Genomic DNA, 26,264 nt, shown 5'->3' on the forward strand with positions numbered 1-26,264 from the left:
TATGCATAAACGTTTGGTGATATGATATATTGTCTAGGCAATAAGAGTTAAATTTGAGAGTTTTTGGGAAACGCAGCCCAGGTAAGCTCATTTGTTTTTGCTGTTATCTCTTTGCTTGTGTTTTTAATGACTATTATATGGCGTCTTTGAGATACACCTATGACTCAGCCTGTGGCATGTCCCTATTGTTTACACCCCCACACTGTTAATTTGCTTCCTGGTTCACACACACACACACACACACACACACACACACACACACACACACACGCACACACACGCACACACACACACACACACACTGAAAGGTGTGTGACTGTGTATGTGCAAATGTCAGAGCAATACAGAAAAACTGGTTGGGCTTCTTTCTGCTCATTCTTTTTTTAATAAACATGCTCATTTGTGACAAAATGATATTCATCTCCAAATTTACAACCTTCCTGATATGTGTTCATACTGTTCAGTTGACTGTGTCAATATTCTTACATTCCTCGACATACAGGATGGGTTTGAATGTGAAATGTGAGTGTTATGACTGTTATGAGCTGCACATAAAAGTTATAATTTACCGTCTTATGAAAGCAAGTTCATTGAAAGTGTTACCTAGTTTTTAAGGTACATTGACATGGTTTTAGGTTTATAGCACCCTGTATTCATAACCTTGTAGGCTGTTGGAGTTTACAGTGTATAGGAAGTCACAGGATTGGCCACACCCACATCCTCACCTGGTCCCACCTTCCCCCTGCCTGATAAGAATGTTTCTGATTGGCTAATCCCCAACCCCCCCCCACTGCCTGATAAGAATGTTTCTGATTGGCTAATCCCCAACCCCCCCCCACTGCCTGATAAGAATGTTTCTGATTGGCTAATCCCCAACCCCTCCCTCCCTGGGCTCCTCCTTAGTGTTCTGAGGAAGCCAGCTGTCACTCTGCTGCTGCTTCTCAGAGTGTGCACTTGGTGTTCTGAACAGCTACAACATGGCGTCTGCTTCTTGTCAGGAGGAAGACTCCTTCACTTGTCCAGTCTGCCTAGAGCTGTTGAGGGATCCAGTGACTATTCCATGTGGACATAATTTCTGTATGAGGTGCATTAAGGGCTGCTGGGATCAGGAGGATAGTAAAAGAAAATATAATTGTCCCCTGTGCAAAGACACCTTCGACTCCAGGCCTGTCCTCCGCAAAAACCCTCTGATTGCTGAAATGGTGGAGAAGTTCAGGAGGACCAGCATCCAAGCTGCCGCTCCTGCTCACTCTTACTATGCTGGATCTAGAGATGTGGCGTGCAACGTCTGCACTAGGAAAGCTGTGAAGTCATGTCTGGAGTGTCTGAAGTCGTACTGTGACACTCATTTAAAAGCCCACAATGAACTTATAGATAGGAATCACAAAATGGTCGACGCCACGGGCCAGCTACAGGAGAGGATCTGTACTCGTCATAAGAAGGTTCTGGAAATATTCTGTCGCACCGACCAGAGTTGCATCTGCTATCTGTGTACGATGGACAATCATAAAGGCCATGACACGATCGCAGCTACAGCAGAGTGGAGTCAGAAAAGGGTAAGACGAGGAAATACAGAAAAGCTATTGGCTGTAATTTTTATTTTTTAATGCAGTAACTTTATGATTATGCTGCAGCATATCGCATTCGCATAATTTAACAAAATGCAACATGAAGAATAATTGTCTTTGCCCCATTGACGAGGCGACTTTGGTTTTAACCGAGAGAGAGTTTATTAGATAAAATGGTTCAATGTCTGACATTCTGTTAAACATTGACAGACGAACTTCAGTGTAGCCTAATTCCTACCTGTCTTACAGGTTCTGCCAGTCTGTCGCGTGTTTAATGTCAATCTGAGGTCATGCTGCATCAGCTGCTAGTGAGGAATTTGTGCCAAACAATTTCACCTCACTCTACTGGCCCGTAGCCAGCATTGTGGTGCATTGTGGTGGTGGGGGTGGTGGTGGTGGGGGGGGGGGGGGGGGGGGGGGGGGGGGTTCTTCATTTGGCTCCCTACTCCAATGGCCCCCAAATACACGAGCACACTTCAAAACGTTTAATTTAGACATATTTCGTAAGTTTGTCGTGAGTTTGTTGTTGCTGTCCTTAAAGGGACACTGTGCAAGATTTGTAGTTGTTTATTTACAGAATTCATGCTACTCATTCACCAATGTTACCTTTTTCATGAATACTTCCCACCACCATCAAATTCTAAGTATTCATTATGCCAGGAAAAATTCAATTTTTCATACATGAACTTGATGAACTTACATAATCTTTTCCATGGTCCGCCATTTTGAATTTCCAGAAATAACCATTTTTAGCTGAAAAAATGACTATACTTGGGTCATAGGCCTACTAGAAAATGTTTTACTTTCATGAAAAGATCAAATTTGGCAATAGACAGCCCAGTTTCAATGAGCAGTATAGTTGCAGTACCCTTTTTGACCATTTCCTGCACAGTGTCCCTTTACAGTAATGTTTGTTGCTCCCCACTCATAACATAAATGGACATGAATTGCTTCAATTGAGCTGTCTCCCCACATAGTTTTTGCCCAGGGTTGGCTCAGATACAGCTATCTGACAGTTATTATCCATGTTGGGCCAGTCTGGCCCAGAGACTGTAAAATGACTCAATTTTCTGTTGACCCAGTGCTGGCCCAGATACATGTATTTGATTGCTGAGTGCTGGCTGAGCTCTGGCTGGGCCCCCGGGCCTGTAGCTACTGGCCCACATACTAAAAACAGGCAGTCCCTGGGCTACTAGGGAAGACCGGGGCTAGTTGGCACACTTCACAATTTGAGTGTCATTTCTTTGTCATACATTGGTTTAAAACTCCCAAACTAATATTTTCTAAAAGGTTTACATCTCAGCTAAATATTAAACTATGCACTGTTAGTTGATCATTATTTTGTCCATATATATTGACATTTTCTTTCATATCCTTTGTGTTGGCAGCGTCGCTGTGCGCAATATTGCGAAACACAGGACGACTATGTGGCTGTCGCCTTTATTAGCGTCTGATTGGCTAGAATGACTCTCCTAACATTGACTTCCATTTGACGAGGTTGGAAGTGGAAAGACATCAGGAGGCCTAACATGCATTTGTCATTTCAAAGAGAAATATGAGGGTTGACATTTGACAATCCTTATGAAACAGCACACAGGCATCATGTTCAACTTCTATTCACAAGACATTGTTTTTATGAAAATGTGACTGTGCATAGTCACCCTATCTTTTGCAAGGCTGTGGCTTCCCCATATGAGCCAGTGATCAGCTGGCTAGCTATCTTTAATCCACATTTATTAGTGGATAGCAGTCAACATTAGCGATCATTTAGCATTTTTCTTTTTAACTTCAACTTGGAGTTGCAGTTGGATTATACTGTATGTGTCCTTTTGCATAAGTGACATAATTTTCGATTGCTCTCTGATTCATGGCCGTCGTTAGACCTATTTTAGCGGGGCTTTAGCCCCCCCTACATTGGTATTAGCCCCCCCTTTAACGATTTTGAAAAAAAAAAAAATATATATATATATATATATTTTATTTTTTTTAACATTTTTCCAAAAACAAATGCAGTAAAGCACTGAATACGAACCACCAAGAAGGTAAGTTAATCTGAATACAAGTTCCTGTTTGCTTATTTATTGTTTAATGCCACTTATACTGCACAGCAATAAAAGCAGGGTGCACTGCACAGCAATATGTTATGCGGGGGGAAGCAGGTAGAGGATTGTGCTCTGTGACTAACACCTCAAGAAAAGTGTAATTACTTACACGGATGAAATCTTTCGACCCAAAGTACCAATTTTCACTCACAATACCAGTGTAATAAATCCATTTGACATTGTCTTGAAATTATAGTTGAGCTTTTATATTTGTCTTAACAGTTTGAAAACACAGATGAACTGATTAAAAAAAGCTACTAATGGAGTAAAAATGACCCAATATCTGCCGGGGATGCATAGTTTTCCAGGTAAGGAACCTGTTTGAATGAATCGCTTCCTGACCACTGCTTCTCCTAGAGATGCAGTTAGTAGCAGCACTATGGCTCTCTGTAATGTCATGGCAATGTTGTTATGATGTAGTTAAGCATTTTCAGGAAGTGAATAGGGTCGCCGGCGACCCCTGCTGCAGTAGGCCTAAGAGGCTACAGTTCCTAGTCCTTGTGTAAATTATGCTCTCTGCATTTTTATCTAATCATTTTAACTTCCGTACATAATATTCATCAGTTGAAACATTTTGAAATGTTTTGTTTAGCTTACATATAAGGAATGTTCATTAAAATATGAATAAAATAAAAAAATCACTGTAACTAGTGTTTATAAATCGGTATGGTGCTCTTAAAATAATTGTTCAAGAACACGCTTTTGCACACTAGGCCCGGGTCGGTACATGTATTCGTATAGAACCGATCTCGATACGGGGGTCACGGAGAATACATTCGGTACGCTATGAAATTATTTATATGGGAAGCGCAGCAGCTGTTTGTGGCGCGTGAGAGAAGAGTTCCGCGCAAGCAAGCACTTTGCGTCGGAGTTCTTTAATGTGTATGGCAAGAACACATGTAACCACTGCATCTGTGCACTCCCGATTGGTTTTGCCATCCAAAACCCGCCTTCAAATTTGCTACGCCTACATTATGCATTCGGCTTCATGCGAGCATGAATGGGGAGACAGGGATTTGAAAAAACACCTGGTAATATGTCACTGAAGTAGTATATTTTCAGTTTATCAACACCTTGTGCCATGTCGAGCAGTTTGTGTACTGGTGTTTGACAGTTAAATAGCAGTTCAAAGTCTTTCTAAATCGATAGACTACGCTGCCGACAGCCTAATAACAGCGAATTAATCAGCTGCCGAGTGAACGCGACTACTTTTAAAACAAGCCTGCCAGCGCGATGGAAAACAAACAAAAACACGGTCTTACTGCTAATCAAGTTAATCAGTTTAGCGGTATATCGTTCCTTAATCTTGTGAAATAAATAGCAGTAGTCTAACCTGACATTTAACAAGACACGGGGAAAGAATCCACTGCCTGAAAACGTTTAACTCCAATGTCGCGCAAGGGCATCCCCCCTGTCCTTGAAGCTGCTCTCAAAGGTGTTGTGCTATATAAACTACTTTGCCTGACAAAATCGAGTAGAACGAAGTGATACTTTTTTTATTTGGTTCGTCATTGCAATGTAAATGTTAGCCGTGTTCCAAATGCAGGAATGTGTTAATAGCTGTGACAGACTGACTAGGTCCTTAAAGCTATGTAAAGACTGTCCTTGAAGATCTATATAAGACTATCAAAGAAGTAATTTGTCAAAACTACACTGACAACCAGTGTTTCTGACCTTTTCAACATGTGGAAGTTCTAATTATTGTTGATTTAATAGCATTTAATAGGTTTTTGATTATGTGTAATAATAATAATATCCCAATTATAATAATAATAATAATAATAGTCTAAAATATTTAAAGCACCTTTCAATAAAAGATACCCAAGGACAAGGCTCAATAACAATAATAATAATAATAATAATAATAATAATAATAATAATAATAATAATAATAATAATGTTTTTTATTTATTTATTTATTTATTTTTTACCCTGTACTGTACCGAAAATGTACCGTACCATGGGGTCTGTACCGAGGCACATACCGAACCGTGACTTTTCTGTACCGACCCAGGCCTATTGCACACCTCTGTAGGATATTATCCCAGTGGGGTCGTCATTCAAGTGTAAAGAAATCCTGCACACTGTCCATTCCACCAACAAACTTTAATACAACATGAAGAAGGTCGGATGACCGAAACAATGTATTAAAGTTTGTTGGTGGAATGGACAGAGTGCGGGATTTCTTTGCTCTTAAAATAATGAATTCATAGACAAAACCTTAGCAGCTGAGCTGAAAAGATGTTGCCGCGCACTACGCGCGCGCATTCTCTTCCTCTGGGGCTTAGCCCCCCCCCTGTCTCTCAAACCTAGTGACGGGCCTGCTCTGAATCCATAGTGTCAAACTGCCTTTCTGGCTAAAACAAGTTAGCTATTTCATGCTAGTTTACGACAGGTAGCTAAATAGCCTACGACCTCTTTAGTTGTTTTGGGTTGTTCTGTGGATATGGCAGGCTACTTTTTTGACTTCACTGTGTTGGCTTCTTACTGCCTAAAACCAACAAATGCCTAGTATTCAGATTTTGTTTGTCTTATTTCGTGCAATTTAAATAGTTTGGGTTACATTACCTCCTCTTGCCTGTCTGTTTTCCTATGGAAGATGCATTTCAGAATCCGATAGTATCCACTGTTCGAATGAGAATCCTGCTCAATGCAGCTGAGCCGAAATGTCCCACGTCTTTGAACTTGCTCGTAAAGGCGTCCATTTAAATATATGATATATTGTCAACATTATATTGTTGTTTTCAGAGTTGCAATTGCTGACAACAGCCAGGTGATTATGCTACAGTTTTGTTTAGCCTGTGCAAAGCTGCCTTAGCTGTAGTTCTAACTCAGACAAGACATGAGAGGGACTCAGAGTGGGGTTCTCTGTGTGCGGGTGGGTGATCAGTGGCTGTGTTTTGGAGCGAGGTTTGGACCAGCTTTCTCAAGGCTAGACTTGGGCAAATGACAACAAACATTTTTAATATTCTTACTTTAACAGGCAAACGTTTATTATTTTATTTCAAAGGCTTATTTTAGTGAGGGGAATGAAATGGCCTTTCAGTCAAAGTTGGGGGATGCAACGTAGTTCGGGTTCGAGTGGGGGTGCAGGGTTCTAGCTAGGCTGAAATTATAGCGTAGCGGTCGAGGGAGCGAAGCGACCGAGAGGGGGGGTTGGTTGGAAACCCCCCTTCCGCTGTGCGGAGTTTTTGATATTTTAAAGGGACACTGTGCAGGAAATGGTCAAAACTGAAACTATGCTGCTTATTGAAACCGGGCTGCCTATTGCCAAATTTGATCTTTACTTGAAAGTTTACTTGAAAGTAATAAACAAATGTTTCCTAGTATCCCAGGGGAAAAAATACTATAGTTTACTACAGCACTTACTACAGTATACTATAGAATACTGTAGTTTACTATAGTATACTACAATATAGTGTGGAAAATACTATAGTAGTTGTCTAGACATTGTAGTATACTATAGTAAATATTATAGTAAGTCACTACATATTTTACTATACTACAGTTTACTATAGTTTACTATAGTGTACTACACTGCAGTGTGGGATTTACTGTAGTAGTTTGTAGTATATTATGGTAAATACTATAGTGAGCCACTACACATTTTAGTGTACTACAGAATACTATAATTTACTACAATACAGTGTGGTATTTACATTTCATCTCACTGTATAATAATAATAATAATAGTAATAATATAATAATCTGATGTCCGTGAAAGATTGTTTCAAATTTCAACTGACAATATGGGCCACGCTGCAGAAAATGTTCAAGAAGTCGGTGAAATTAAAGCCCGTAAGGTAAGTTAACTTAAAAGTTCATTGTTTTAGTCCCATGTCTTTTTTTCCCCCATAATTTCATTACGTACACGCTCTGGTACAGGGGATAGCAACCGTTGTATTGTTTATGGTTGCTATAGTGATTTGAAATGACTTCGCATACTGCACACAGTTATGGTAGGTCCCACTGCCACTTCACAACTATGTTGAGAGCTAGTTTCTTGTTAGAAATTGACTCTATTATAAATGTAACTTCGTTTTTTAAGTGTATAACATGTCCTGTTCAAGTTACATCATAAAGTTAACACCATGGGCAGTCTGGTTTACTGCCGTTAGCATTATGCTAACGGTTAGCGTTATGTTAACGGTTAGCGTTATGCTAACGGGTTAACAACAAGAATCATGGTTTGTATTCAATCAGTTGTTAACTTTGTGCGTACTCAAACTGTTTTTTTTATTTGCCCATGTGTAATTGTCACTACTTTTTTTTTCAGTGCCATCCAGTAGATTGGAAGCAGCTGAGAGAGGAGAACCGCAGGCTGCAACAGGATAATTGTTCACTGAAAACTAAAAATAACACTGAAATGTAATGCTATTATTATTCAATAAATGATCACCAGTTTAAAGAATGTTGATTTCTTTGGTTCTCATTTTTCGTATTTTAGCAGTCTGTAAAAACATTGTGCTAAGGGTAAGTGGTCTTATTTTGTATGCAGTTAATAATTGGTAGTGTTATGGTTAAAATGGCATAATGTAATGTGTTATTGTATTATAGTATTACAATTATAGTATTAAAGTTATAGTATTCTATAGTAAACTTCTATACTAAAAAGTATAGTAAACATTTTGGTATTTACTGTAGTATATTGCAGTTTTTGTGGTAGGCATACTGTGGTAATATGCATGTAGTATACTGTAGTAACAAAACTGCAGTTTTCTGTAGTAAACTACAGTTTACTGTAGTAAAAAAACTATAGTAAGGTTCAAAAACACTATAGAATTTACTATAGTAAATATAGGGTATACTATAGTTTATTTACTATAGTAAACTATAGTTTTTTTTCATGTGGGATGTTCCAAGTAGTCATTTTTGCAGCTAAAAATGGCTATTTTTGGAAATTCAAAATGGCGGACCATGGAGAAGATCCCCCTTTTCATGTATGAAAAGTGCAATTCTTCCAGTCATAATGAATACTTAGAATTTGATGGTGGTGGTAAGTATTCATGAAAAAGGTAACATTAGTGAATGGGTAGCATGAATTCTGGAATTAAACAACTAAAAATCTCGCACAGTGTCCCTTTAATAAAAATAGGCCATTCTAGGGGTACCTAAAAGGTAAATTATCAGTGTTGGGTTGTAGTAATGTAACTACATTTTTCTGATAAAAGTAGTGTATGCCTAACGAGTTAACTTACTACTACTAAAAAGTTGGTAACGAAACACCGTTATTAGTGAACCTTTGCCTTGGCTTATGAGAGGATACACCTTTTTTGTACAACTCACTTGTTTACCACCACACATGCTTGACACCATCTAAAGCAAATGTGTTTATCTTGGTCTCAAGAGAGATGAACAGACCAAGGATATGGATCACTGGAACCATGTTGTGTGATCTGAAGAGACCAAGATAAACAAATTTGCTTTAGATGGTGTCAAGCATGTGTGGTGGTAAACAAGTGAGTAAATGCGCAACTTCAGCTTCAGCGACAAAACACCCATTGTATATTAAAAAAAAAAAAAAAACCTATAAGTACTGTAATATTTTGTCGCTGAAGCTGAAGTCAGTTTTAGACGGTCTCCGACTGCAGTCCAATAAATGTATCACATGACCTGTTGACGTATCGCGACTAGAAAAAAAGATGGCGGCGCCCGGCAGAGTCCTCCGAGGCGCAGCCTTCAAAAACGTAATTGTAGTTAAAACAACGGTGCACTATCAAACTTCTCAGTGCCTGGATTTACATGTCAACAACCACCCGACACTACGGGATCAACATTTTTGCAACTTTGAGCCTCGTAAATGGGTGTAAAGTAAAGATTTAGCCCCATGGCTAACACAGGTGCCACGACCTCCCAACAGAAGCTACATTTCACCTAGCTCGCGGGGTCCCGCCTACCACTCGGATTTCGGAATGCAGATCCATCTGAGTGAGAGCCAGGTTACCTTGGATGCGAGGTATGAGGCAAACGTCAGCGCTCAGCATCACATATTGACACAACGTAAACCATTTCACACCGGACTACTCCTTTAATGTGATGAAAGATGGTCAAACTTTAGATGCTGCATGCCACGAAAGGGGCAATTTTTCGGGAGCAGCTAAGTAAAATGTTTAGGGGTCGGGAGGGAGGAACTGAACAGTTGTCAAATAACTTGGGCCCTACTTGACTATAACTGAAATCGGCAACCTACTGTAGGCGATATAGCCTACACACTGGCCCAGAATATGTAGCCTAGCCTATCTGCTGAATAGCCACTGCGCAGGGCTAACCACCACATAAGTGCATTTCACGAGCTTGTTTCAATGCGATTTGCCAAAGTTGGTTGCTGCACCAATGCGTTAAAAAGGATTAATGGGGGAACAACGCATAATACAAAAAAACCCCACAAAGCCTTCCTTGGCGCTTAACCCATTATTGTCTTACCTTAAGTTGTCTTATTTCAACGAAGCTTGTTTGATATAATCAGTTGATCCATGCAAACAAATATTTGACTGCCGCATGCCTTCACGTCGCGACCATTATAGACACCTGACCTAACTTCAGCCATTCGTTAGTCTCGCCCCCCTCCTACCGGCAAAGCTGCGCTATAGGTTACATTTCGTGGGCTTAAGGCTGATGCATAGTCACGCGGTGCCGATTGCGGGGTAAAGCATAGACGTACTGTCAGCGGGGGGTATTGCCTCATAGTCGACCTACATGCGAATGCGTGCGAAAGGGCGTGGTGTTTTTTTTCCCGCCGAAAATTCAAGAGTGGGGGAGGGAGGAGGAGATTTTAATGACGTCAATTCACCTCCGTGACAACAGGGGGCGAACTAACTCATTCAGTTGAGCCCAGTCCCTAGAATGAATCACAAAGCTAATCAGCTGGCTATGTAAAACGTAATATTCCACTAGTAGCCTACTTCTAAAAGTTGGGGCATAATTAGATGGTACAACATCAGTTTATTTTTGGTCAAGTACTACATGAGATTAAATGCAAGACAAACGCCATTTTAAAAGACAATAGACAGCATGAATGGCCATTCACACCTGGGGCCTAGTAGTAGCTAGCCAGCTAAATCAGTCATTACAAACTCAAAGCTAGTTGACTAGCCACCTGAAACGTAATTCTACCACTAACAAAGAGGCTTCTTGCTATTAATTTAAAAAGTTGTGGCGTAATTAGACATGAATGATAGCATACAAGATTCTCTCTTTATTCATGTTTTACAGTTCAGGTGGTTAAAATGCCAAACAAAAGCCGTTTTAAATACAATACATCTAATGGCCATATTAACAGCTAGCTTAGCAACTGTCAGCCAAACCCATTCAAACTCTACAGGACATTAGCGAACCCTGTTTTAGAAGCTAGCTAGCCACACTACTTGTACTATATACTGTATCAACAAAGAGGCTTCTTGCTATTAATTTAGAAAGTTGTGGCGTAATTAGACATGGATGATAGCATACAAGAGTCTCTCTTTATTCATGTTTTACAGTTGAGGTGGTTAAATGAAACAAAAGCCATTTTTAAATACAATAGATAGCCTATCTAATTAACAGCTAGCTCAGCAACTGTCAGCCAAACCCATTCAAACTCTACAGGACATTAGCGAACCCTTTTTTAATGAGCTAGCTGCCACACTACAAAAGAACAAAGAGGCTTCTTTGCTACTACCACACTACAAACATATCATTTCCATGATGGCCTTTTATGGATATTTCTAATTGATTTTTTGGAAGTTGTACTACTGAAATAAAACAGTTTCTCTTCTCCCTGTCAAGTAAACTCCAGTGATTTCCTGCCAAGTCATCTGCATCGTGTTTTTCGTTTTCCTTCAAACCTCCGCGGTAGGGTAGAAGAATAGAACACAACTGACCTATCAGGGCTGAGTTCCCCCCGGACTGCTGTAAGCGCATTGACCAATCACCGTCTTCAAGCATAGCTCAGCTCACGGACATTTCAGCCTGGGAGAAACATGCGTGTACTGCAGCCAGGGGTCGTTTTGTCGCTGCACAGGGGGGCGCTGTGGCTCATTCTCTGTGCAGAACCCCCGCGAACGCGCGACTCTAAACCCCCCTTTAGAGCCAGAGGGGGACGTAGGTCCAAAGTGGCATTTTAGCTCTAGTTCTATGCAAACACGAGCGCGGGGAGCTTTAACTCAACCGTGTGATGCACAGCATCACCTGTTTTAGGCTATCATTTATTAATCCCGAGGGAAATCAAGGACAATATAGGCCTGTAGATATTTTGTAAAGCATGGGTCTACTTTGTGTTATTATTCTGTGTCTCTTTTGGAGGTCGGTATCTTAATTTCCAAATATTTGGTGCCAGTTTCTCGACCTAAGATGGATGCTATAAGAAAAGTAACCAGATGGCAGTAAAACGCCTGCAAATTAGTGTGATCGACTCGAAAAATGAAACCAAGCCGTGTTATCCCATTCGTCCACAACGGGGAAAATTAAACCTGTCACCATGCATGGGCACCAAGGGCGAAACTTTGATTTTGACATTGGTGGGAACACAAAAGTGCTCCAAGACAAAGATTCCAGAAGCTTTTTTGCATTATCAATCATAGGTTCATGTCATGCTGATGTAGGGCGCAGTCTATGAATATGGTCATTGATCCACGTCAATTTATTAAGCACGAGCGGTGCTGTCCTCATAGCCTATTTGTTTCAAACGTGTATGACGCGCAATGCCGATTTAATGTCACGCTTTCAAAGACGATGATTATTGAGAACGGAGAACGAGACACGGAATAGGTTAGATAGGCCTAGGTGAAATTAATGTGGAGAGCACGGTCTATGAATATGGTCATTGATCCACGTTGATTTATAAGCACGAGCGGTGCCCATAGCCTATTTGTTTCAAAAATGTATGACGCGCAATGCCGATTTAATGTCAGGCTTTCAAAGACGTTGATTATTGGGAGAACGGAGAACAAGACACGGAATAGGTTAGAGGTTGATGAAATTCATGTGGAGAGAGAGAAAGAGAGAGAGAGAGTGGGCAGCACCAACCCTTTGGATGTAGTGATGCACGCGCAACCGAAATTGAAAGAAAAGACAGGGAGGGAGGAGAGGCAAAATGGGAGGCGCGGGTATGATTATTTTAAATGTATTAATACACCGAATCGATCTGGCTTGTGGCTGAATCGATGCTGGATCGTCAATGCCCTGGATCGCGATCCTTTGCTGCATCGATTACTTTTGACAGCCCTAGCGCTTAGCGCCCAATGTCTCCGGATTTGTTTGTATGGTAACAAGTAATGAGTACTGCCCACACTGCTAACAGGTTGGCAACTAGGCTACGCTTTGGAGAACCCCCTGAAATAAGGATGCGATGCTACATGCATTTGTTGTTGTTTCTAAGCATCGGTGCTGGCATACGCTGTCACAGAGATTTAAGGTGCCGGTATGCTTGCTGCGAGCTGTAAATTACGCGCGTCACCGCGAGCAACAGACAGCAAATGCTTGCTTCAAAAGCAGTTGACCAAGACGCAAAATACTGGCGGTATCATCCAGGGGGCAGAGAGCACGCAGCATTGGGATGCGGAAATTGGGAACACAGATGACAAGGAAAACAACAAAAGTAAAAGAGGGGCTCCCTGGGCAAGGAAAGAATGCTGCTAATACTCCTGTATGTGCATGCTTCTTTTCTCAAAGTGCAACAAGGAAGTATGATCACAAATGTTTGAAATTTCGGACAAACTCAATGAGACGCTCTTAAAAGTTGCTGCCATTGTCGTTTTCATATCAAGCACACGTGTGGAACTGCGCAGTCTATCTTACAATCGCCCCCAGCGAGTTTGAAGACATTGCACCTGACGCACGCATTTGGCTGCCGTGTCCAACGCGCGCGAAATTGACATTAAATACGCATGTTAACGCGTTCATGAACGAATCGTGCACGTGCTCGCGTATCTTGCAGCAAGCATACCGGCACCTTAATAAAAGCCGTCAAAACCCTGCGACAAATAAATAGTAGTAGTAGGCCTAGAGTGCTATATTGTCATTTAAATACAGCGAGTATGACATGTGTCAGGTTTGGCAGAAGGACGATGTGGCATTGATCTGGCTGTAGCCTACATAATACAGACAAAATGCCGTTACGCTGTATTGAAAATAAGCGTCACGGTCCAAAATAAGCGTCACGGTCCAAAATTATAGCGTAACGGGCCGCCACGCACTTTTGCGCTAGCTAGAACCCTGCGGTGGGGAAGTGGAGGAGGGCTCGAACGAACCCCTCGAACCCCCCCTGACTATGGGCCTGCTCTACAATGCACCCTATAGCACCCTTAAAGGAGGACTACTGCCAATTTCAATATGCAGTTGTATTGCTCACGCTAACCTTCACTTGTCAGTATCCGGTGACGCCGCAGTTTTTGGCTCAGCCCTTTCGGAGATATGAGCTAATATAACGGGGGCAACTTTTGTTTGCATTTTTTAAAAAAAATGAACATAGGCCTACTCCAAATATTTTCCCAAAAGGTATCTCTGTTTGCTAGCTGTCTGCTGATGTTGCACAACCTTTTGGATGCTTTTGGGAATAAATAAAAATATATTTTTAAGTGTAAACAAAAGTTGCCCCCATTAGAATAGCTCATATCTCAGAAAGGGCTGAGCCAAAAACTGCGGCGTCACCGGCTACTGAAAAGTCAAGGGTAGCATGAGCAATACAACAGCACATTGAAATTGACAGGAGTTGCCCTTTAAATGTGTTGTTTTGGTTCCTGATGTTCCAGGATGGTTTGGGTAACAGCCAGAGGAGATGCCAGCAGATAATCCAGTTGAAGGAGAAGGAGCTGCAGGAGCTGAGGAAGGCTGTGAAGACTCTCAAGGTGAGAACTGACCAGAGGAGAAGACAATCTGCACCAGTTTTCTGAGTATGTAGCAAGGTAGTTAAGTTATGATGAGCTCTGACACGAGCATGGCTCTAATGCTGTTTGCCATCTGGAACTAACGTTCACAGCCACATACTTACCTGGGCTGCTAAATTGCTTGCCAGGATTTAATCGCAATTTTATTAGTGACCTCCTTACATAATAGTAGTGATCTCTCTCTCTCTCTCTCTCTCTCTCTCTCTCTCCCCCCCATCAGTCTGGTGCACAGACAGCAGTGGAGGAGAGTGAGAGGATGTTTACAGAGATGATCAGCTCCATTGAGAGAAGGCGCTCTGAGGTGACAGAGCTGATCAGAGCTCAGGAGAAGGCTGAGGTGAGTCGAGCTGAAGGACTCCTGAAGCGACTGGAGCAGGAGATTGCTGAGCTGAAGAGAACAGATGCTGAGATGAAGCAGCTTTCACTGACACAGGATCCCATCCATTTCCTCAAGGTAGACAACATAACTTTCTAGAGAGTTCAAAACAGGGCTCATGTCAGTAGGACTACCTCACCCTAGTGTGTGTGTTCCTCTGTGCAGAACATTGTGTCCATCACTGGGAGGCCTTACAGCACAACTTCATCCAGCGTGACTTTCAGCCAAAGCTTCTCCTTGGAGCCACTGAAGAAATCTCTGTCTGCACTGAAGACGCAACTGGAGAAGAAATTAGATCCAGTCTTCAAGCAGGAAATAGTCAAGATATCTGCAGCAGGTTTGATAAAAATGAAAAATGATAACATTTCCACCGTTGGCATTTCAGATTTGCTGTTTAAGGGGGGACATGACCATTTGATATGTTGTTGTTTTTCTTGTTGCAGTGACTAATATTCAGACCATCGAGAGTATACAGTGTGAGTCTCCATCTAATAAATACACACACACACACACACACACACACACACACACACAAACACACACACACTGGCCCCAAAATGGCATCATAAAATTAAGTAAGATCATGACTGCCATTTGAACTGTCTCCAGAAAGTCCTGTGACAGTTAGGTGTAGGGATGGTTATAACAAATTCGCCATTCCCCTTGCTTGTTTCACTGTTCTTGGCAGTAGTGAAGCAGCAGAAACACGGCTGTACTGACAGGTCAGGGTTAGGCATGGTTTTGGTCCGGTCACAGCGGAGCATTTCTGCGTAAGCAACAGAAACTAGCCGAGGCAACAGAAATTCGCCTCATCACGTAACAAAAGTGCTTTTCCACTGCGTTGAGGACCACGACTTAACTCGCAAAGGTGCCGGACCTCACGCAGTCCACCCACTTCTCCTGAAGTGATCTTCTGCCCATGTTTGAATACAAAAAGGAATGAGCACATAGCAGTATTGCAGGTGATTGACCAAACAGATAAAAACGAAGAAGCAATGACGGTAGATTAAGGGCAGTTGGGGGGGGTTTGACATGATAAAGGGCCGTACACACACGTCGCTGATATTTACTCGCTACTTGCTCACTCGCTCACTTGCCACTCGCTCTGGGTGATTTTGTTTACTGGTTGTCATGGTTCCCGCTGTCAGCGCCAATAACGCCCGTACGAAACAAAATGTAGGACTACGCTGTTTAACGTTGATCGTGTGCAGTGCACAACCATGCATATGAGCCTTTGATGGTGTACACACTGTATTGGATGTATTTTCCTCAACACTTCAACGTGTGATGGCGTGCAGAAGTTGGGTGGTCAGAACACCACAGGGACAACGTCACCTGTCAATAATCTGTATCCTGCATTCCAATTGGTTACTCGCTTAACTCGCGTCGCTCGAAGATAAGTTTATCTCGGAACCCGCCCACATCGCATCGCTTGTACTCTCCTCGCCTACTCGCCAGCGAGACTCGCTGGAACACATAGACATTCTATTGACTTCATCCGCTGAGCGAGTAACTAGCAGCGACGTGTGTGTACGGCCCTTAAGTTGCCTAATTATTTGATGACGTTAAAAGTTGCGTACCACCACTTTAAAAATCCCCACTACACCACTGGCGCCGGACCTCAATGTGGAATGCACTGGAGTGAGATAATGCACATACAGTACGCCTTTACATGACAGTCTGGCATGAGATAAATACACCTTTACATGATGCCAGTCTGGCGTGAGATATATGGGTGGTTGACGTTAAAGGGTATAACACAATTTTTTTTTTTCTTCAAATTCCTGTAAAAAATGATGGAGAAAAATTGAAAAAAGAATTTGAAAAAAAAATAAAGCACTTAGTGGTCTGTGGAATTTCACCTTATTTTTTTGCCATTTTTGGAGAAATGTGTCCAACATCAACACATTGCATAGGCATGTCACACCGCAGGAAAATGGAGTCACACCACAGGAATTCACTGCATTATATTTAATCCTTTTGTATACATGACTGACATCTGAGCTCATGCTAACTTGATAATGATATTGTGTTTAATCTTAATATGTGTTTTCATTTATAAAAAAATTTGTTTTCCTTCTATAAGAGCAGTCACACCACAGGACACCATAAAATGAACCTAAGCATTGTATTACAGAAAGATTGCAATATGAAGACATATTAAGAGGTTAATAGTCACCTTAAACTTCCACAGCACTCTCCAATAACTGAGGTACAGACTGGTTAGGAGCCAGTCTTTAAGACCCTTGTAGTTGGCCTTGCAGCTGCCCATTCACAAACATTGACATACATGTCACCCCACAGGACGCAATTTCTGTTACGAAATTGAACTTGTAGTTAATATTACTGTCTTGAGTTTTTTTCCACATTCATATATTTTAATATAAGGATAATATTTATGCAATCATGCCAAATGCTTCAAAGCATTTTCAAAATGTTGTTGGTTAATTTATATATATATTATATTCCAGGTTTCATTAATGTTACAGTCACACCGCAGGATATTTGACATATAAACCTGTACATGAATCTTAACAAAAATGTTTCTTCTCATCTTAGACTAATATGAAACATAATGTACCACATCTTCTTTCATTGACATATGTTTTTTAAAGGAAAAATAACAGTTTTGTAGGTTTTTAACCAATATTACGAAAAAACAAGGCGTCACGTCTCCCACCCATACACCTTTACATGATGCCAGTCTGGCGTGAGATATATACGCCTTTATATGATGCCAGTCTGGTGTGAGATTTGCCTTTACATGATGCCAGTCTGGCGTGAGATACATACGCCTTTACATGATGCCAGTCTGGTTAGGGTGACATACGTCTTTACATGATGCCAGTCTGGCGTGAGATATACACGCCTTTACATGATGCCAGTCTGGTTAGGGTGAGATACATACGTCTTTACATGATACCAGTCTGGCATGAGATACATACGCCAACATGATGCCAGTCTGGTTAGGGTGAGATACATACGTCTTTACATGATACATGTCCCTGTAGGATACATTTCGTGCATGAATGTGTTTCCATGCACATTTTATATCTATAGCCTACTTTTTAAAAAATTGGCACTTGCTGAAAATAATATTTTGGACGTGTGTGTTCCACACTACACTACGCTACGCTACATAGTTATACGTGCATTATCTCTTTACAGCTGTAAAGTGTTACAAACACCAAATTTACATCTTTGTATTACAAAAACATACAGCATGATTCCAATCATAAGATTGAACAGAATAATTACTGCATTGCAATATGTTCAGTAACAACTATCAGTGTTTCCCCCAGGAAATTGGTTAGTCAAGGTGGTGAGGCTTCGAGTCTGTCCCTGGGGGGCGGCGTGGCGGGGGGGGGTGGGGGGGGGGGGGGGGGGGGGGGGGTGGTTGTCACTTGTGCAAAGATATTCCTTCTGTCAAGTAGCCATTTTTGCAGCTGGCACCGTTCGGCCCTCCAGCAACACACTGCTTGACACTGCGCTTTGTTTTGGTACTAGCCGCCATTGATCTGAACAAGGTGGAATGAGGTGAACTCACCCCTTATATGTCACGCATATCATTTGCATAAAATTTGCATGTCACCAAAAAAAGTAAACATAACACTTTTTGGGAACGTTTTAACATGACTTTTAGGACAAAATAGCACCCAGACAATATCCCATTTTATTCACAAGGCTTAGAACTTTCAGAATCTGTCCTGGAAATGGTCAAATTCCTTTACTTTGTTTTCGTTTCATAAACACTTTAAGAGTGACTTCTATGAAGTTTTTTTTCAGCTCTCTGGGACAGTAGCACAGCAAAGACTTTCTGTTGTGAGTTTGGCCAATCGTTTTGTCCACAACTGGAGCAAGAAACAGCACAAATTGATGTGAATTCCAGACATGTCAACAACTAACATTTCCCTTACACGCGGCACGCGATGTAAACGCAGTTAGCGATGGATGATGCATGCGACTATGCGATTTGGAGGAAGATTTTCGCATATCGCCGCGTCATAACGCATCGTTGCGCACATGTTCTGTTACTCACCCGATGTTACTTGTGTGTACACATGAATCAACTGCAATACCCTTACGGTCACTTCCTAATGCTTTCCCCCCATTCTGTGTTACCGTGGGACTAATTATCTAACCAATACATAACCAGCAGCTTGCTACAACTTGCATTACAACGTGTTTTTTTTACAACTTTTTTTTTTTTTTTTTGCCCTCGGACGCTTTTTTTTTTTTTTTTTTTTTAAGGGAACGTAGCCAAGGCGGGGGTGGGGTTTAGTCAAGGCGGCCGCCTTGATAAGAAAGCGCTGGGGGAAAGCCTGACTATGAAACCATATTGATAGTCCCATACCCATGTGTCAATATTTGTACCCAGTGAAGCCAAGACATTTATTTCTGAAGTCATGTCTACGTTCTACATCCATATATCTGCATCCATACTGTACGTACCCATTGAAGTAGACCTCCCAGGCCATTGGATTGAATGATGCATGTGGGTGAATGTATGTTTCTGTGTTGGTCTGCAGATACTGATCCTGAACTCCCAGTCAGAAGAGCAGACAGTAAGGATTTCCTGCCACCAAACAGTAAGTCATTACTGAGGACCTCTAACAGCCTCCACAGCCTTTAAATTCAAATGTGCTGCCAATGACATGATGTCAACACAGCCTCAGCCCTGGTTTGACCTAGATTATGCAAAGCAACATGGGATTTCCTATGCTACCCCTGACCCAGTCCTAAAAACGCTTCATTGTAATGATTACAATTAGTGTACATTTCAAAGTGTGAAAAGGATGTAGCCCCTTAATGCACGCCATACCTCCAGTGGCACGCCGTAATAGTCATTGAAAGTTAACTACCATAGTACTACAATACTATGACACAACACAGGTTCTTTAGTAATGCACTATGACTNGGTCATTGCCATTCTGGTAACAGCAAGTTTATAAAGAATTTAAGACATTGTTTTGCCCCAGGGCAGACTCCTGACATGATGTTTAGTTTAGTTTAGTTTAGTTTAGTTTAGTTTAGTTTGTGTGTGTGTGTGTGCTTGTGTGTGTGTGTACTCGTTATTTACTCTTTATGATTTAAAAAAAAAAAAAAAACTAACCCTCTTTGCAACTGCACTTGTTGTTCTGTATATCTCCTGTGCACTTTGTATTTGCTTGTGATGTTGGCTTGATTATGTCCTCTTTTGAAAGTCGCTTTGGTTATAAAGCGTCTGCCAAATGCAATGTAATGTAATGTAATGTAATGTTTTGTTTTGTTTTGTCGCCACCGGTCTCCAAGCTGATGTCCATCGTGGTCCAGGCCCTGTGGACAGTGCCAAACACAGACGGCTCTCTTGGTCTCTCAGTGTGTTTGTGTATTCATCTTTAATGACTGCATTCAATTACAGTGACGATTGCATAAATTCTGGATATAAACTAAAACAAACTACCTTAAGTAATATTGATCAATTGGCATAAATATTCTGTCAGTATATGACATGGCCTGTATGCAGCAGGATGGCCGTAGAAATTGATTATCTATGACCAGTTAATTTTGCAACTAATGTTTCTTGACGTTAATTGCTGTGTCAGGGACACACACATGTCATACACATACTCATACTCATACTCATACTCATACAAAGATACTAATGTTTCTTGACGTTAATTGCTGTGTCAGGGACACACACATGTCATACACATATCGTTGGAAAGGGCAGAAAGAGACCTTTCCAATGGTACGAAACACTCAACCATACACAAAAGCTATGTAAATACAAACGTTAATTGAAACATGTATGCAAAAATTGAGAGATTTAAAGATGTCCTCTCGTCATTTCATTAATATTGCTGTGTTCTAGCCTGATAAACCTTGCCGTCCAGTGGGTGGCGCTGGTTCACCAGGCTAGCTGTGTTCCCCATTGCTATTGAATGTGTTACGCGTTGGTCCTGTTTTAAAAACAGAAAAAAAAATACTCAACATGTTTTTATAAAAATGGGTCGAAATAAACCTTTGTTGGCAACGCCTTCTTTCGATGTGACGCAACACAGAAAGGCTTACGTGATTCACTCGTTTCTCTGCATTGTTTATGATAATTGGGAAACACCGGGAAATACAGCCAGTCGAGGTGACGCACCGCTATGAGAGCCTTGCATGTGAGTTTAACTTGGGGTGACTGTCCGATTTTCAAAAGGAGTGAGTAAAACTGTGTTTTATCGGAAGTTGGCCATTGAAGAAATATATTATTTTCTCTAAAAGGATCTCCCTTACCTCATATGTGGCTAGTCTATGGCCATGGGGGTTAGGTGCCTTTCTTTAACCCATTGGTGCCTGAGCCAGTTTTTAGAAAATGTCCCCAATGCCTGAGGGTTTTTTGAGATATGAAAAAATGGTTGGAAACTCCTATGAAAAAATCAATATCTCAGCCTCTGGAACACATAGGGACATGGGACAAATTGCATTTAAATCCTCTTCTTTCTCTCTAAAATCCTCTGCTTTCAATGGATTATGCTCATTCAGCATTAACACTAACACATATTCCTTAAAAAAAATCATATCTCATAATCAAATGATTGAAAAAAGTTTCATGTGCTTTCAGGATAATGCTTGATGCTGCTATTTATTATATAGGCTATTAGGCTACTAGGCTATTGTTACAATAGCCGACTATAACTAAATCATAATAATCATTATTATAATAATTATTAGGCAGTCATTTCTGCCATAAATCGGGGGACATTTGTCTAATCCAGCCACTTGCTCTCCCACCGGCGAGTATGGCCGTTTTATTCCTCCAAACGTTATGCAGAGACCGATGAGCAATTTCATCCTATTTTGAGACGGGGCTCCACTTTGAGCTGGATGTGTGGCCGCGCGTCTATAATCCGCATGTCTACCGTTGTCTGCCTCACCAATAGGCTATCACCATATCCGAAAGTTCCTCAGTGAAAATATTCTGAAATAGGCCTATATCTAAAGGACGTGCTTCCTCAGATATTGGCACCTTCCGCCAATTGCCCCGAGTGTCGGAGTGAATTTTTGGTAACGTCGGGGGCGAAATCTATTTGTCTGCTGTCTATTTGGAAGCCACTCGCATACCTCTTCATGCGGCCGCGGCAAATCACACTCCTGCTCTCTATCTAATGGGTCTTCAGTCATATTTCCTCGATTAAAATCTCTTCATTACCTTTCAACTGAACATCACGTTCGCTGTAACAGCGTTTCTCGCGAACCAAAGCCTTTTTTTTTTTTTAACTGTGTGAAATGGCTAAACAACGCACGCATGCAGAAGCGAGCATGGTTGATTTTGTTTGACATTTTTGTCGACGAATCAAACTTTTTTTTGCCGCATGACCTTTAAAAAATCGAGACCCACGCCCACCTCTTGTGTATTTGAACAAAATATTGTGCATTGCGTCTCCCATGCGTCTTGAAAATATTGACAAATCAATAATGTTGCGTTTTGCAACAACCGGCGTCAGGGCCAATGTTGCGTAACGCAACAACCGGCGTCAATGGGTTAAGGCCATGGGTGAGGGTGGGATTCGAACCTGCAACCCTCTGATCCTAAGTAGACCTCCCCAACCATAATGGCATGGCTGCCACATACCTGTATCTGTGTGTCTATGTGTAAGGTGTATTTTAGTTGAGATGTCACCAGGTTGCAAGAGACCTGTGCCTGGGTGTAAGATGTGTGTTTTAGTTGGGATTCCGCTAGTAACAATGCTGCCCTGTAAGATGTCTTTACCTGTCTGTCTCTCAGGAGATGTTGCCCTGATGTATTTACCTGTCTGTTTCACAGGAGATGCTGCCCTGTAAGATGTCTTTACCTGTCTGTTTCACAGGAGATGCTGCCCTGATGTCTTTCTTTAGCTGTCTGTTTCACAGGAGGTGCTGCCCTGATGTCTTTACCTGTCTGTTTCTCATTAGATGCTGCCCTGGTGTCTTCACCTGTCTGTTTCACAGGAGATGTTGCCCTGGTGTCTTTACCTGTCTGTTTCTCATTAGATGCTGCCCTGATGTCTTTACCTGTCTGGCTCACAGGAGATGCTGCCCTGATGTCTTTACCTGTCTGTTTCACAGGAGATGCTGCCCTGATGTCTTTACCTGTCTGTTTCACAGGAGATGCCGCCCTGATGTCTTTACCTGTTTGTTTCACAGGAGATGCTGCCCTGTAAGATGTCTAAATATGGAGACTCTTAGTGTCACTTTGTCATGCAATCTTCACTGCTTTGATTGATTGTGGAGCATATTGTGGTGTTGATGCACTTATTAAGGCCAATGTGATGTTTTCATATTGTGGTGTTGATGCACTTATTTAGGCCAATGTGATGTTTTCATATTGTGGTGTTCATGCACTTATTTAGGCCAATGTGATGTTTTCATATTGTGGTGTTGATGCACTTATTTAGGCCAATGTGATGTTTTCATATTGTGGTGTTGATGCACTTATTTAGGCCAATGTGATGTTTTCATATTGTGGTGTTGATGTACTTATTCAGGCCAATGTGATGTTTTCATATTGTGGTGTTGATGCACTTATTTAGGCCAATGTGATGTTTTCATATTGTGGTGTTGATGCACTTATTTAGGCCAATGTGATGTTTTCATATTGTGGTGTTGATGCACTTATTTAGGCCAATGTGATGTTTTCTGTCTCAGTGTCTGATGGCCAGGCTGTTACTGCTGAACCAGTGACCAGAGAGGACTTCTTGCAGTGTGAGTTGGACACACACACACACACACACACACACACACACACACACACACACACACACACACACACACACACACACACACACACACACACACACGTACTCCCCCCCCACACACACAAACACACAGGTAACACCCCCTCACCCCCAAGCATTAGTCTAGTAGATTATCTCGAAAGAGGAAGGTCTTTAGTTGTTTCTTGAAGGCTGCAAGAGATGTGCTTAGTCTTGCAACACACACAACACACACACACACAGATACACCCCCCCCAACACACACACACACACACACACACAAACACACACACACACACAGAGAGACACCCAATCCCCCCCCCACACACACACACTGACACTTTGCAGTGCTGTTCCTTTATACCAACATAAAGTCTTTGTAAAACACATTTTAGCAAATTTGATCAATGTGAAAGGGTGTCACTTGCATGCTTCACACACACTCAGGTAACCACCCCCCCCCCACACACACACACACACAGGTAACCACCCCCCCCCACACACACACACACACAGGTAACCCCCACGCCACACACACACACAGGTAACCGCCCCCTTACACACAGACACACAGACACACACACAGACACACAGACACACACACACACACACACACACACACACACACACACACACACACACACACACACACACACACACACACACAGGCTTCTAGCTAGGATGAAATTATAGCGTAGCGGTCGAGGGAGCGAAGCGACCGAGAGGGGGGGTTGGTGCGGAAGGGGGCTTTCCCCCCGTCCGCGGTGGGGAAATTTTGAAAATCTAATGTAAAAATAGGCCATTCTAGGGGTACCTAAAAGGTAAATTATCAGTGTTGGGTTGCAGTAATGTAACTACTTTTTTCTGATAAAAGTAGTGTAGGCCTAACGAGTTACTACTAAAAAGTTGGTAACGAAACACTGTTGTCTGTGAACTTTTGCGATTGGAGAGGTAAATATGACTCCCTCTCTCGGGCGCATACGCGCAAATAGAGATCTATTAAGAGGAAGAGAGAGGTGTGTCGCGGTGTCCCCTCCTTCTCACAGTTGCACTAGTTTTGAAAACGTTGAGGAGCACTGTGAACCGTGTGTGCATTTAATAATAGGGCATATCAATGTCCGAGTGATCCGATTCCGAGACAAGTGCAGTTTGACACATTTTCCGAGCTCGCGCTATTGTACAGCTTGCGCGTCCTAAAACCACAGGACTGGTGCCGGGTGCCTTTCGCATGCAATTAGCCTAGAACTAGCCACAGAAGACGCTCCTTTTGCTACGAATGCGGGTTTTTTTTGTAGTCACGCTATGTCAACCGGCAAGCTTAGAAAAAAGTGCCTCTCACCGTTACGGAGATGTCACGTCTTCTCCCACCTACTTTGTCCTCTTTCGAATAGTGTCAACTCCCAATGTCAGCGCTTAGCGCCCCATGTCTCCTGATTTGTTTGTATGGTAACAAGTAACGAACCCAGCACTACTGCTGACACTGCTAACAGGTTGGCAACTACGCTTTGGAGAAACAAGGATGCGATGCTACACGTGCATGTGTTGTTGTTTCATACGCTTGTCACAGAGATTAATAAAAGCCGTCAAAACCCCGCGACAAATAAAAATAGTAGGCTGGTAGTAGTAGTAGTAGAGTGCTATATTGTCATTTAAATACAGTGAGTATGACATGTGTCAGGTTTGGCAGAAGGGCGATGTGGCATTGATCTGGCTGTAGCCTACATAATACAGACAAAATGCCGTTACGCTGTATTGAAAATAAGCGTAACGGTCCAAAATAAGCGTCACGGTCCAAAATTATAGCGTAACGGGCCGTCACGCACTTTTGCGCTAGCTAGAACCCTGACACAGGTACCCCCCCCCCCCCCCACACACACACACACATACACAGGTAACCACCCCCTTACACACACACACACACACACGCACGCACACGCACACACACACACACACAGGTAATCCCCCCCACACACACACACACACTTCACCCCCACCCCACCTGCACATGTAATCCCCCCCACAGACATACCCACCCCCCCCCCCCCCCACCCCAAACACACACAGAGCTATCCATCCATAAGCTTGTTCTTTCCCCATCTTCTCCTCCATCAGATTCCTGTCACTTCACTCTGGATCTAAACACAGCATGCACACACCTCCATCTGTCGGAGGGGAACATGAGGGTGGAGTGGAGAGATGAGGACCTGCCATATCCTGATCATCCAGACAGATTTGATAAGTATTGTCAGGTGCTGTGTAGAGAGGGTGTGTCTGCACGCTGCTACTGGGAGGTTGAGAGGAGTGGAGAGTATGCTGAGATAGCAGTGTCATATAAAAGCATCAGCAGGAAAGGACGGGGTTATGAGTGTTGTTTTGGACGTAATGATCAGTCTTGGAGGCTGGACCTCTACAGCTCCAGCTCCTCTTTCTGGCACAATAAGGAAGAGACTAAACTCCCTCTAGTGGCCAGCTCCAGAATAGGAGTGTATGTGGATCACAGGGCAGGAACTCTGGCCTTCTACAGCATCTCTGGAGACACAATGACCCTCCTGCACAGAGTCCACACCACATTCACACACACACTCTACCCTGGGTTTGTGTTAGATCCTGAATCATCAGTGAAGTTATTGTGA

At 42.2% G+C, this 26,264-nt stretch overlaps 1 protein-coding gene across 1 annotated transcript; it reads left to right on the forward strand.

The window, feature by feature from the left end:
* The first annotated feature begins 977 nt into the window (after window positions 1-977).
* On the forward strand, window positions 978-26,264 carry LOC134446481 (E3 ubiquitin/ISG15 ligase TRIM25-like). Its single transcript, XM_063195851.1, has 8 exons — window positions 978-1,556; window positions 14,398-14,493; window positions 14,753-14,986; window positions 15,074-15,245; window positions 15,352-15,384; window positions 19,438-19,524; window positions 22,548-22,618; window positions 25,764-26,264. The coding sequence occupies exons 1-8, from the start codon at window positions 978-980 to the stop codon at window positions 26,262-26,264; spliced, it is 1,773 nt and encodes a 590-aa protein (XP_063051921.1).

Source organism: Engraulis encrasicolus, chromosome 3 (assembly GCF_034702125.1).
Source record: "Engraulis encrasicolus isolate BLACKSEA-1 chromosome 3, IST_EnEncr_1.0, whole genome shotgun sequence".
In the NCBI taxonomy this organism is placed as follows: Eukaryota; Metazoa; Chordata; class Actinopteri; order Clupeiformes; family Engraulidae; genus Engraulis; species Engraulis encrasicolus.